The sequence below is a fragment of the Malania oleifera genome, chromosome 3, assembly GCF_029873635.1.
Source record: "Malania oleifera isolate guangnan ecotype guangnan chromosome 3, ASM2987363v1, whole genome shotgun sequence".
Classification (NCBI taxonomy): Eukaryota; Viridiplantae; Streptophyta; class Magnoliopsida; order Santalales; family Ximeniaceae; genus Malania; species Malania oleifera.
The window spans coordinates 112941079-112955818 of record NC_080419.1 but is presented as its reverse complement, the minus strand read 5'-3'; the positions used below and the strand labels follow the sequence as shown (position 1 = coordinate 112955818).

The 14740-nt window shown below is 36.3% G+C and overlaps 1 protein-coding gene across 1 annotated transcript; it reads right to left on the bottom strand.

Annotated features, from left to right (window-relative positions):
- Positions 1-12174: 12174 nt before the first annotated feature.
- LOC131151497 (uncharacterized) lies at positions 12175-13731 on the bottom strand. Its single transcript, XM_058102738.1, has one exon. The coding sequence runs from the start codon at positions 13729-13731 to the stop codon at positions 12175-12177; it is 1557 nt and encodes a 518-aa protein (XP_057958721.1).
- Between the last annotated feature and the right edge of the window lie 1009 nt (positions 13732-14740).

Here is a 14740-nt window from a genome sequence, read left to right as displayed (position 1 = left end):
TTTTCATATCATTTTTTTTTATAAACAATAGTCAATAAGTCAATCATCTGCCACGTCTCAAACTCTGATACAATATCAACCTAACTCTACTCAAAATAGGGTACCGGGTAATCAAACTATCTCATACAAGCACACCTAATAGCGGAAGTCAAAATTTACGTATCATCCAGAATATAGATACCAGAGAACTATCCATCCATATATACACATATCTATACACATCTCCAAAATCAACAACATACCCTAGGGGATTACACAAACACATCCCTAATGCAAAACACTTATCCTAACTATCAGGGTACCAGCTCCCCTCTATCTCGGAGCTTTATTTCCTAGTCTGTCAAGGTTCCCTAAAATATTTAAAATGGAATTTCATAGGATAAAACAGGATACATACTGTTTATATACGTAAATAAATACATAAAATAATATTTTGACTGACATAATCTGTAGAAATATAGGATAAAATAATAATAATTTAGGTATCTTATACGGGGCCCATAAGACTGTATGGGGCCCACATGAGTCCCGAAGTCATGTAGAGGTTTACACGAGTCTCGAAGCTATGTAGGACGCATAAAATCGTATGAGGATTATTTGAGTTATGTAGGATCCATTTGAGTTTCAAAGTTGTATGGGGCCCACATGAGTTTTCAAAATTCAAATTTAATTCTTATTTAAAAATAAATAATAAAATAAATGGATACTAAAAAATAGTTTAAAAGTAATAACAATAATAATAATAATGATAATAATGATTAAGAAAAATAATAAAATAATAAAATAATTAATTAACTAATTGATTAATTAACTAGGTAAGTAATTAATTAAAAATTTATTTAATGGGAATGGTGGCAAGCACTCCCACATGGCCTCCATCCCCATCCCATACTCAACCCATACTTTGCCCATCCCTTTCTCATTCTTTAATTTTAAAAAAATTATAATTTCACCAATCTCCCAACACTTTTATAAATTCCATTTTTTCCCCAAAATTTTCCTATAAATAGGAAGCTCTCAACCTTCATTTTTCACAACAATTTTTCCAAGGAAGAGAAGGATTAGTGAGTGAAAGAATTTGTGGTGGAGAGAATTTTTGAGTAAGTTCTCACTCACCCACTCTTTCCGATCTTATTTCTTAGAGATAGTTATTGTATTCGTAGCACAAGGTAAAAGAAGAAGGTAAGTAAATTAAATTATGTTAGATTTTTATTTAAAATTTATACTCGAGTTTATTTGTAAGTAAATTTTGTTTATGTTACTTAGTTTCGTAAAATTCCCCTAAGTTTATTTTTATGCATATTTAATTATACCAGTTTTAATTTTAATATTCTTACATTTATTTTTGGGTTAAGAAATATTCTAATCCACTCGGGTAATTTTCAGCATTTCTTTCTATTCAAAAATCAATAAATAAATATTTTTAACACAAAAATTATGTGGCATGAGTTTATTTCTACGTTTGCATGTATTTATGAAAATATAAGTAAATATGAGATTTTCACGCTATTATTTTAAATTTGCATAAGTTACAAATAAGATGATTTTAAAACCCCTTATGGCAATGAAAGTTTAAAGTTACAAATACTCGGTACCGCAGCTTAAAGTTTAAATGGATCAGAGTACACCCACACTATTTACAAAGTGATTATTTATGTTAGTGGATTCCTCCTGAGTGCACACCTGGTTCCGGACTAGAACTTAATAAGGAAAATCTCACTTAAAGTTTATGTACATTGATTTAGTTTGGTCGGCCAATTAGTTAAGTTCAGTCTTCAGACCGCACAACCCAATCATGGGGGTAAACATGACTTATGGCAAATAGGTTTAAGGGTGATTTTTACAATATATGTTTATACATATTTAATTATATGTACAAAGTTACTGATGATTTGAAGGAAAAATATAAGTTTACATGAAAATGATTATTTTGGTGCTTAAATGACGATCTAAGAAAAACGTATAAGAAAAAGTATATGTATGTTTATCATTAAATATTTTTATAGTTTTAAAGTTAAAAGTTTAATTTAATAGTTATAGTATATGATTATAAAATTTTACTATTGTAATTGATGGTAAAAGTTTTATGTAGTAATTTTTAAATTTATATTTATTCTAAAAGCAGTTTTGAATTTATAGTATTAAATATTATTTTACAATTTTTTTTTTAAAAACTCATTTTGGCTATACACTAATAATAATCTTATTTACTTACTGAGCGTCGTCTCACTCCAATCATATTTTTATTTCAGATAACTCTAAGGGGCATGTCAAAAATCAGGCTTAGCAAGCATGTGGGTGGGGATTAGAAAAATAAAGATTGATTAGAAATATTAGTATGATTTCAGATATTTATGTTTGTGTAATTTTTCTTCTTTTAAAATAAAGGATTGTAATATGGATAATTAGCGCTCTGATTTAATAATAATTGAGTTTATTTACTTCCGCTGTAAATCAATAGTAAAAGTAAATATCCTAGATGCTTCGGGGTTGGGGTCTTACATGCAAGCTATAGCATATCTCGTAAAATTCAATGGAAAAGAATAGTGAAATTGATAAAATTATGTTAATACAAAGAATATTATTTTTAAAGAGCTAGGTATACTCCTTTTCCAAAAAATATTGAAGAAATTTAAAAAGCAAGATTAAAAAAAATACAAAAAACAAAAACAAAAACAAAAAATTAGTAACAGAAACTAAAAATTAGAAATCAGCATCTTGTTTGGTTAGCATGTATAAAATTAATACAAATTAAAATCTTAATTAAAAATTAGAAATTAGCAACTTGTTTGGCCGCCGTGCACGCCACACGACTCGCGTAGTGCATGAGAAGTATTTCTTCTTTCCTTTCATGCTCTTTCTCACCTGTCATCTAAATTTAAATCTCAAATGGCATTTGAAGTTCCAACTATTGTATCCTAAGAGATACGATTATATTACTAGTGTAGGCGTTATGTCACGAGTTAAGCTTTGTTCAGAGCATTATGCTTGCTTGTGATCACTTGTCTCGTGTACTTGGGATGAATTTCCATCATGTAAATATTAGTATATGGTTATTTTCTACTAGTAGTTTATTCGTATGCCAAATAAGGAAGTATGTCTCCTCGGTCACTTTGATGTTTCCTAGTATCAAGATGATAATTACATAAAAACCTCTTTAGGGGATTCTAAATGCTTCATGTTAAATGAGGAAACTTTTCCTTTAAAAAGGTCTATAAATACCTTTCTTACAAAATGAAGAATACATTCAAGCAATACATGATTTCTATACTAAAACTCTTCTAAAACTAATTTTTTATCACACCTTTGTTGGGGGAAAACTCTACGAATTTGTTGGATTAAAAAGGGGTTCTAATTCTGAGTTGCATCTAAAGTTCTTATATAAATAAGAAAGAAACTTTGGTGACTTCTAAACCTTAAGCTTCATATTTTCTATTTAGTTTTGATTTTAAAGTACGATTTGAGATTTAACTTGTACAATTTGTTCTATATTTGAAAGTGTTTTTGTACGCAGATATCCATTTTTATCTACTAGATCTTTGACGGTTTAAGATATTGTTGAATCGTTGGACCAAGTATAGGTTGTTGCTTGGAGAGGTTTCCCTTCCTGAAAAAGAGGTTGGTTAATGTAAAGGTTTTTATTCCACCCGAAAGGAACATGATATAGTGAAATCCTTAGGTGGTTGATCTAAGGTGAGGATGTAGGCTAGGGTAAGCCAAACTTCGTAAAAACAGCGGTGTCACTGTCTTTCCTTTACTCTCTTTAAATTTCAGCAAAATATAAACTACGTGGATGTTGTAATTCTTTCAATCATAAAAACAATACAAATAGAAAGTTAAATAAACAAAAGCCTAATTTGTTTTCGGGCTTGTGGAAACCGAAAGGGAATATGTTGGTTAATTAGTTTTTTGCTGAAACCGTTAGAGAGTACGTTGATTGGTTAACGACCCAAGACCTATTAGTTGAACGTTTATTTAAATTCTGATTTTGAAAAAGAGGTTGCATGTTATTTTAATTTTTAGTTCAAAGGCCAATTACAGGACTTGCACATTCATAAACAGGGTTGCTGAATATTGCAAAGCTAATATTAATTACTTGTATGGTGTTTGTTTGACTTGAATAGTTATTCAATTGGTTGTGTATGTTGTGGTTGCGGATTGAATAGTTGAAGTAAGTGTTTGTGTGGATTGCCTAATCAGCAAGAATATAAGAAGTTTTTAAAAGATTATTAAAAATAAAGAACTTATAATTAAAAAGACTATCTAGAATTTTAAATAACCCAATTCACCCCCACTTTTAGGACTACACCTTAGGTTTCAATTCCTCCTATCATTACTGAAATTACATTTCATATATTCTATCTTATTTCTATTTATCCTAAAGTCTCTAGATTCCAAAGTTTCTCTCCATAATTCTAACACAACTTTTGCTCCGTTCCTAGTTTCGTCAAATAATACAATATCATTTGCAAACAACATACACCATGTAATCTCCTTTTGAATACCTTTAGTCAATTGGTCTATCACTAAAGTAAAAAGATAAGGACTTAAAGCAGATCCTTGATGTACACCTATGGTGATTGAAAATTCTTTAGTTTCTCTATTTATAGTTCTTACACTGGTCATTACTCCATCGTACATATCCTTACTGACATCGATATACCGACTACATCTCTTTTTTTTTCTTCTAAAATCCACCATAGAACTTCTTTAGGTGTCCTTGTTGAAAACAGTAACCTTGACTGAATCTGGAGATGGCCGGCAGTCCACTGCTGTTGACATTGGAGATTGGCAGGCAACCTACTCCACCTACCAGCCCACCTCCGTTGAAGTTTAAATTCCTACCATTGTTGATTATTTGTTTTCTATAATTGCTATAAATAGGTGAGTGTGTGTGTAATGTAAAATGTGGTGTGTTGAGAGTGGAAAGCTAGTGAGCGTGAGAGAAAGAATTGTTTCCTCTGTATTGTTTCTAATTGAAATTTATTGTTCTTGAATTTATCCTCACTGAGTTTCAGTCACATCCAATGACTGAGTGTACCTCTCCACCCATCAGTGGTATCAGAGCGTCCAGGTATGCTGGAATTCACCAAACAGAGGTGAACAGAGGAGAAATTCAATTTTCTTCTCAGTTTTGAAGTTGCTCCAAATCCCAAATTGAGCCTACCATTGTGCAATTCGACTCGAGACGATTCCAACGGTGGAAACTACGTCTCAAACGGACACCGCGAGAGTCTACACGTTCTTCCACGTGCCTCCCACGAAGACAGCGCTCTTCCCACACGCCGACGAAGACTCCGACAGACGGGGACACGCGTCTCACGCGCCTGCACGCGTCTTCTTCGCCCAATTGGCGACTTGCGACCCAGATCCACGACCAGAAACCCAGATCCATACTCGAGATTTGACCCGCCTCCCAGACGCGGACACGCGGCGCACGCCACGTGGTGTAACGGGATCATTAACGTCGTTAAACGGCCGTTAAGTTAAACTGGTTAGTTTAAAAATTCACCAGAATTTCCTGTAGCCAGTTCAATAATTTTTGGACCGGTTCTTTGCAAACCAAAACCGGTTCCTAAGGTTTTTCAATCTTCTGAATTTATTGGTGGCATTAGATTTATCAAAATCAGCCCCCATCTTTTTGTTTTTATATATTGAATTCGATGGCTAACAGTACTACCCAATCGGTCATTCCAAAATTGACCCGAGAGAATTATGACAACTGATCGATTCAAATGAGAGCCCTTCTAGGTGCTCAGGATGTCATGGACATCGTTGAAGATGGGTACAGAGAAAGCCCATCAAAAGAAGCCGAAGCAGATATGTCGGATGCTCAAAGAACGACCTTGCGAGCCGATCGAAAGAAAGATTGCAAGGCAAAATCCATAATCTATCAAGGCCTTGATGAGGCCACATTCGAAATCATCGCCTCTGCGAAGACATTCAAATGAGTCTAGGACTCTCTCCATCACACACACAAAGGTGCAGATAAAGTAAAAAAGATTCGTCTTCAGACATTGCGAGGTGAGTTCGAATCTCTCAAAATGAAGTCTACTGAATCCATTGCAGACTACTATACACGAGTAATGGTAGTATCAAATCAAATGAGAAGAAATGGAGAGACTCTCAATGACGAGAGAATTTGTGAGAAAATTTTGCGATCTTTAGATCCAAAATATGATTATATAGCTGACCCTAGAAGAAACAAAAGACTTGGAAACAATGTCTGTAGAAGAACTTGTGGGCTCACTCCAAGCCCATGGGCAAAAAGTCAATAGAAGAAGTAATGATAAAGCATTGGAGCAAGCTCTCCAAATGAAGTTGTCCCTCACTACAGATAGATACGACAAAGGGGGGACGTCATAACAAGGAAAAGGACGAGACCGAGGATCTCGTGGAAGAAACTCTGGAAATTTTAACTCTAAAGAAGGTGGCAAAGGCAGAAGAGGTCCCACTAGAGAAGGACACAATCAACAGAACTATGTCCCATGAGGCAGAGGACAAGGAAGAAGAGGAGGATACAATAATCGCTCGAATGTAGACAAAAAAAACATTCAATGCTACAATTGTCACAAGTATGGACACTATAGCAATGAATGTTGGGGGCGACAACAAGAAAAGGTTAGCGAGGAGGCCAACCTTGCCGAAACTGATCATGCAGATGGAGAGTCGTTGATGCTGATGGCACACAATGCAACTCCTCAGGACCATAGTGTTTGGTACCTTGATTCTGGAGCCAACAACCATATGACTGACATAAAGAACTTATTTTTTGAACTTGATGAGAAAGTTCCGGGGGAGATCTCTTCCGGCGATAATTCTAAAATCCCAATCCGAGGGAGAGGAGATGTTTTGATCAAACAAAAGTCCGGAGATCATGCTTACATCTCCAACATCTATTATGTGCAAGCTATGAAGACTAATATACTTAGTCTTGGACAGCTCGTGGAGAGAGGCTATCGAATTAGCCTCAGTGATAAGAAAATGGTGATAATAGATGCTCGAGGAAAGCTTGTTACTCGAGTTCAAATGGCAAAGAATCGAATGTTTCTGCTCGCCATCCAACATTATACGCCAAGGTGTTTGAGTGCTATCATTAGCGACAAAGACTGGCTATGACATCTAAGGTATAGGCATCTAAACTTTGAAAGTTTGAAACAATTGGGAAGCAAGAAGATGGTGAAGGGCTTACCCAATATCCATCATCCAAATGTGATATGTGAAAGCTGTATTTTGAGCAAGCAACACAGAAACAGCTTTGGAAAGCAAGCCGATTGGAGATCAACCATGCCGCTCCAGCTAATACACCCGGACGTGTGTGGTCCACTAAGACCATTTTGGAATGGACAAAATCGATACTTTCTCACCTTCATCGACGACTACAGCAGGAAGACCTGGGTCTACTTCCTAAAAAGGAAGTCAGAGGTGTTCGATAAGTTCAAAAAGTTCAAAGCTTTTGTAAAGAAACAGAGTGGCTTCCGCATCAAGTCACTCCGGTCAGATCAAGGAGGAGAGTACAAAGACAAAGCTTTCCTGGAATTCCTTAGACAACAAGGGATTCAGAAACAGTTCACACCATCATACACTCCCCAGTTGAATGGTGTAGCCGAAAGGAAGAATCGCACAATCCTTAACATGGCTAGAAGCATGTTAAAGGATAAAAATGTGCCCAAGAGTTTTTGGGCAGAAGCAGTGTTATATGCAGTTTATCTGCTCAATCGAAGTCCTACGAAGAGCCTTGACACAAAGACACCATATGAAGCCTAGAGTACTCACAAGCCCAGTGTGAGTCATCTGAGGGTGTTTGGCTCCATAGCCTACGCCAAGATCCTAGAAGCAAGAAGGACAAAGCTGGAAGATAAAGGAGAGAAGTGTATCCTTGTTGGATACAGTGATAGAACCATGGAATATCGAATCTACAATCCCATCAACAAGAAAGTCTTTCACAGTCGGGATGTCATCTTTGAAGAAAATCAATCCTGGAAATGGGACTAGGTTGAATGTTCCAAAGATGCAGAATTGACATTTGAAGGAGAAGAACCTACACAGACAAGAGAAGTGACTATCGAGCCACAAGTTCCTGAGCTGCAGACACCTCCACATGGTTCACCACAAAGGAATGAAGCTCTATTACCAATAGAGCGTGAAATCTCAGACATGAGACCTAGAGGAGCTCGAAATCTAGCTGACCTGTATGAAATTACAGAACTAATAGAAGAGTATGTTACTCTATATTGTCTGTTGTTGACCAACGACCCGGTTAGCTTTGAGGAAACTAACGAAGAAGAAAAATGGAGAAAAGCGATGGATGAAGAGATTCAATCCATCAAGAAGAACAAGACTTGGGAGTTGACAAATCTCCCGAAGGGCCGCAAAACCATTGGTGTGAAATGGGTTTACAAGACCAAGAAGAATGCTCAAGGAGAAGATCAGAGATACAAAGTAAGACTTGTCGCCAAAGGCTACAAGCAAAAAGAAGGGATTGATTATGGAGAAATCTTTGCCCTGATTGCCAGGTTTGAAACCATCAGATTACTAATTTCACTTTCAGCACAAAATGGATGGAAGATTTACCAGCTGGACGTGAAATCAGCATTTCTGAACGGTTTTCTGGAAGAAGAGATTTATATCGATCAACCACCTGGATATGTAAAGAAGGGCAAAGAAGATAGAGTGTACAAATTGAAGAAAGCACTCTATGACTTGAAGCAGGCACCTCGTGCGTGGAACATGAGGATTGATGACTACTTCCGGAAGAATGGATTTGAGAAGTGTCCCTACGAGCATGCGCTATATATAAAGATCGAGACAGATGGAAGCATGCTGATAGCTTGCCTATATGTTGATGATCTGATCTTCACCGGAAACAATCCAAAGATGTTTGCCGCTTTCAAAAGGAGCATGGTCAAAGAATTCGAAATGACGGATATTGGCCAGATGGCTCACTTCCTTGGCATAGAAGTCGTGCAAAGCGATAAGAAAATCTTCATCTCCCAGAGCCACTATGCAAAAGAGGTACTTAAGAAGTTTGGGATGGACAAATGCAACCCTGTAACAACTCCGATTGAAACGGGATTGGAGTTGAGAAAGAATGAGCAAGGAGATGTTGACCCCACATATTTCAAGAGTCTGGTTGGAAGCTTGAGATATTTGACATGCACCAAACCAGATATACTCTATGGAGTTGGACTTGTCAGTAGGTACATGGAGACTCCTGACCAGTCCCACCTGAATGCAACAAAAAGGATACTCAGATATGTCAAGGGTACCATCACCGATGGTATGTTCTATTCATCAAGAGGTGGTTGCAAACTTATCGGCTATTCAGATAACGATTGGGGAAGAGATCTTGATGAAAGAAAAAGCACGAAGGGATTCACATTTTTCATGGGAGATACAACGTTTACATGGTCTTCAAAGAAGCAACCCATCGTAACGTTGTCATCATGTGAAGCTGAGTATGTTGCTGCCAGCTCGACTGTTTGTCATGGTATATGGATTAGGAATGTACTGAAGTATCTGGGATTTCTTCAAGATAACCCCATAGAAGTTTACATCGACAACTGATCAGCGATTGCACTTGCGAAAAATCCAGTTTACCATGAAAGAAGCAAACATATTGATACTCGGTATCATTTTATCAAGGAGCATGTCAAGAATAAAGAAGTGGAATTGATATCTTGCAGAACGTATGATCAGATTACTAACATTTACACAAAACCACTTAGGCATGATATTTTTGTAAGACTAAAGACAATGCTCGGAATGACAAAGTTAAGAGAGTCAAGTTTAAGGGGGGATGTTGAAAACAATAACCTTGACTGAATCTGGAGATGGCCAGCAGCCCACTGCTGTTGACATTGGAGATTGGCAGGCAACCTACTCCACCTACCAGCCCACCTCCGTTGAAGTTTAAATTCCTACCATTGTTGATTATTTGTTTTCTGTAATTGCTATAAATAGGTGAGTGTGTGTGCAATGTAAAATGTGGTGTGTTGAGAGTGGAAAGCCAGTGAGCGTGAGAGAAAGAATTGTTTCCTCTGTATTGTTTCTAATTGAAATTTATTGTTCTTGAATTTATCCTCACTGAGTTTCAGTCACATCTAGTGACTGAGTGTACCTCTCCACCCATCAGTCCTATCATATGCTTTCTCAAGGTCATTAAATATCATATGCAAGTCCCTCTTCTTTTTCTTAAATTTTTCCATTAATTTTCTTAAAAGAAAAATAACTTCTGTGGTAGATCTCTCAGGCATAAAACCAAATTGATTTTTTGAAACTTTCATTTCTAACCTTAATCTTTGTTCAACTATCTTTTCTAATAGTTTCATCGTATGATTCATAAATTTATTTCCACGATAGTTATTATAATTTTGAATATCTCTTCTCTTTTTGTATATATGTATTAAAGTATTTTTTCTCCATTTATCTAACATTTTCTTAGTTTTTACAAGTGAATAAAAAAACATTAATATTTTATTTATTTTTTCATCTTGTCACAAAATTTAAAATTTTGTTAATTTTTAAAAACATAAAGATGAAATGCTATTTTTAAAAAACTTCATAGTGTTACTAGATTTCACCCTAAAATTTTTGAAGAGGAGAAACAAAAACTACGAGTCTGCTGAGGTTTTTTTGTTATGCCTTCGCCCTCCTTGTGGAAGTGGTGTGGATGCTCCTTTGAGGTCTCTGCTTTTGGATCCGTTCTCTCCCGGGGTCCTCCTCTGCGAGGGAGATGAGGTGCCATCGCCGGCTATCTGATTGGGTAGATTGGCGGTGGTGATGCCTTGTCGGAAAAGATTCAGCACCACCTTGTCGGAAAAGATTCGGCTAAGGATTGGTTGGCAAGTGAGGCGCTTTGATTGACAGAGCGGCTGCCCTTGTTTAATTGGAAGATCAATTTGAAAAGGAGACTTTTGCAGATTTTCTTGTAATCCAAAAATTGAGGCTGGTTACCTCTTTTTTTTTGTTGGTGAAAGAAATCAAGATGAACGTGGGCTTGGGCTAGCGCATGGATATGGAATTGGGCATGGGCATTATTAGGGGTTTGCACTCGGGCTCAAATCTGGGTTTTATTTCGGACCTTGCCTCGTGTCGACATCTGATTCGGGTTCTAATTATTATTTTTGTAATAAATAAGGTCAATTAAAACTATTTTTGGCCCATAATTTCAAGTTGTCAATTAAGATAATCAGTTCCAAACTAAAAAAATACGTTTTCAAAATTTTCAAAATCGATTACCTCAACTAGATAAGGGATATGAATATTGAATTAAATTCATGGGTTTGCAAATTTTAGGTTCAAAATTTGAATTTGAATTTTTCAAAATGATTGTGAGCTCAAGGATAAGGTGGAATTTAAAAAAAAAAAAAATCAAGCAAACAAATTAATTGTTGCTTTGAACTTAAATTAGAATTTCACACGGTCAAATAATCCAAACCCAAACATAATCCTGTGATTTTTTGTATAAAATTTCATGGTCTCTTAGTTACTAATTGGCCTTAAATAAATGAACATGTAAGATTTTTTAGGCCAATAAATAATATGAATCGGGGTATTTCTTATTATCCTTTTTACTTTGAAAAATCACAAGAATGAGAAAGAGAGCACGCCCTATTGCAAGTTAAAGTTCAAAAAGTATTTATAAAAAATGTACACGAACAAACTCAAATTTAGGGCTTAAAGTTAACCTGGACAAAATTATCTTTGGTTAGAAGGAAACAATGATGAAATGAACTTGAAATATTATAGCTTTAATACTACTTCGTTGGAAATAGAGGATACGAACTAGGTGGAAAGAAGTGAATAAACAAACACTTTAATAATTTTTTATTCCAGTTGCTAGTATTCAGAAGCTTCACTTAAAACTAACCTAGTACATAAATCCATAATATAGCACATTTATTATAATCTATTTATATAGTTACATCAATCCTATAGAGACAACTCTCAATTTAAAATTTTTTTTAGATACTGGAGCGAAAGAGAATAAATATACATCAAGTTTAATTAATTAATCTATTTTTATTTCCACCAAGTCTTACAATGTAGGCTCATTGCTAATGATACAGAGAAGATACCAAAAACAGAGAGATCTAAAATAACCACCTTCAATACTATCGAATTTATTTAACGGGCTTACTAAAGCCCTACACACAAGATTTAAGCACTAAATTAAATATTTTTCCAGGTAACTTTTACTTGGACTTGCCCGTGCCTCCCAGAAATATTTCTGGTAAGTGTACCTGAGAGAGAAGGAGGAAACGCTACAGTATCATGAGCAATCTCTTTATTAGAATTAGACTGTCTATCACGATCAAGTAATTGAGCCCTAATTCTGAGCGAGGAATCTAGCGGCACGGCTACTGCAGATCTCAATAAGGAAACGGGCCGATTAAGGCTTACTTGTAAATTGTTCTCATTCGACGTCTTCCAAAAGAGCATACTTTCATTGGAAACTTTGTCACTGCGAGCTGTAATTATTCCAAAAACATCAGCAGTATTTTTTCCATCCGCATTTACTAGCGTGACTTCCACAGTGGCTTGCACAGCATTACTGAAAACTATGTAGCTCAATCTCACGGAACCATTCCTGCCTTCAATATCCGTCGATAAGGGCTTGTCGTACTCATTTGTGGCCGTCAAGTAAACATTCCACGAGCCTTGCCCGTAGCTGATTTCGTCGTTGGAAGCTAAGAGATCCACATCGATAGTGAAGCTGTCTAGGGCTGAGATGGATCGAGGCGGACCGCTCAACAAAAGAGTGTCATTAGCATAAATGGCTTCAGGATTGTTCCTGTTCCGATTGTAAATGTACTGGGAAAGCAACCCATCGGTGACGGTGATGGTGCCGTATAGGTAGATCTCACCGCTGGTACCGTTGAGGGTGACTGAGAACAGCTCCACCAGTTGTTGTCCTTGCGGAGTAGTACTCCTGTGTACTACAGAACTGAGAAGCATACGTTTTCCACCGAGGGCACTATCCTTTATGATGCCAAGTAGAACAATTGCCTGCGCAAGAGTTTGAATGCCCATACTATTTTCAGGAATGTTTAATTCCATGTTGGGATCAGCATTCTCGTCGACGTCTCGCACCCGCTCAGAGATGTTTCCCCAGCCGTGCACATGATTAACAAACTCACTAGGGAATGCGATCTCGTAGGTATTCTCAGTGAAGAAGTTCCGTATATTATTGAGTCTAATCGCTTCATTGATCATCAAAATCACGACTTGCAGCGACCGCGCCCTGTCCCGGCGCTCTGTGTTATAGATATTTTCTATGGCCCGGCGTAGGGGAAACAGACCCACCATCACGTCTTCCCATTCCCAGTTACCGGCGCGCCTGTTCATCAAGGAGCCGTAGCTGCCGCTGAAGCCTAGGTTTGTGGATCTGTCGATTAGGTTCTGAGCTTTTCCGTTTTCGTCGGAAAACTCGAACCACTGCTGCTGGTTGTGGAGGCGGTAGCCAACGAGGTAGAGGTTGTCGGCTCGCGTCCTGAACCAGACAGAAGAACCACGTGAATCATTTGCTAGTCGCAAATTGATGTCGATCCATGTAGAGGGCGTCCGTTCTTCGTTAGCAAGCACGGGAATGGACTGCACCGTCCTCACCGCCACCGCCTCGCGTATGCGGTCGATTAAATCCCGGTAAGCTTCCCAGTCGCCGTCGGGGATCTCGTCGGGGATCTCCAGCTCGAATTCAATGTAAACTGGGTTGTTATTTGACGACATTCTTCGATGGATAGATTACGTATACTTTCTTTTTGAATCGGAAACGACACCTATACTTTCACCCCAAAAAACATATATGTATATATATATATATATATATATATATATTCCCACGTGATTGTTAAATTTTGCATGTGAGTGGGGCCAACAAAAAAGGACAGAAGCGATGTGTGATTTGAACGTAATTCATGGATTAATTTATGAATAGGTGAGTTGGGTGAGGCATGCATTCATTTGAGTGGGGACTACTGACAAACTCTCAAAACTTATCCTGACACATACCAAACAAAATAATAATGCATGCCACGCGTGCATTTGGCTGGGGCACGTGAAAACTACTTTGAAATAATCCTGACGAGTACTAAAAATTATATTTATGTAAATAAGGAAGAAATTTAATATAATTTCATATTTTATTTTATCTAAATTTATATAAAATTTAAATATAAATTTTAAATATTTTGATGCAGTGTGCTATTGTATTTTTTTTCTTATCTTTTTATATTTGTACGATACTTTTAAAGCTATTAAGTTTTGTTATTTCAGGTAATTATAAAGTTTTTATAACTTTAATCTTAGAGTTCGGATTATTATAATAGAACTTGATAGAAATAATACGCTCAAAAGAAAATTTCTTTAAAAACTTTCTATATATTTAATACAAACATTTCCCATTCAAAAGACAACACTAAATGAGAATTAAAATCATTGACGTCATGTTAACGTCATCCTGTTACAATAAATTTTAAAATAAATAAAATAAATAAAGGGCGCCACATGTACGTCGCCACTTTGGGTGTACACATGGCCCACCAAGTCCGATCGAGTCAAACCCGGTCCAGATCAATTCAATCTATCCAATTTTTCTAAATAATTTTTTTATTATTTTTTATTTAATTTTAATTTTAATTTGATTTTCAATTTTAAAAATGGGGAAAAATTAGAGAGAAATCAAGAAAAATATTTTAAAATTTAGAAAAAATAAGAAAACTATTTTTGAATTGTTTTG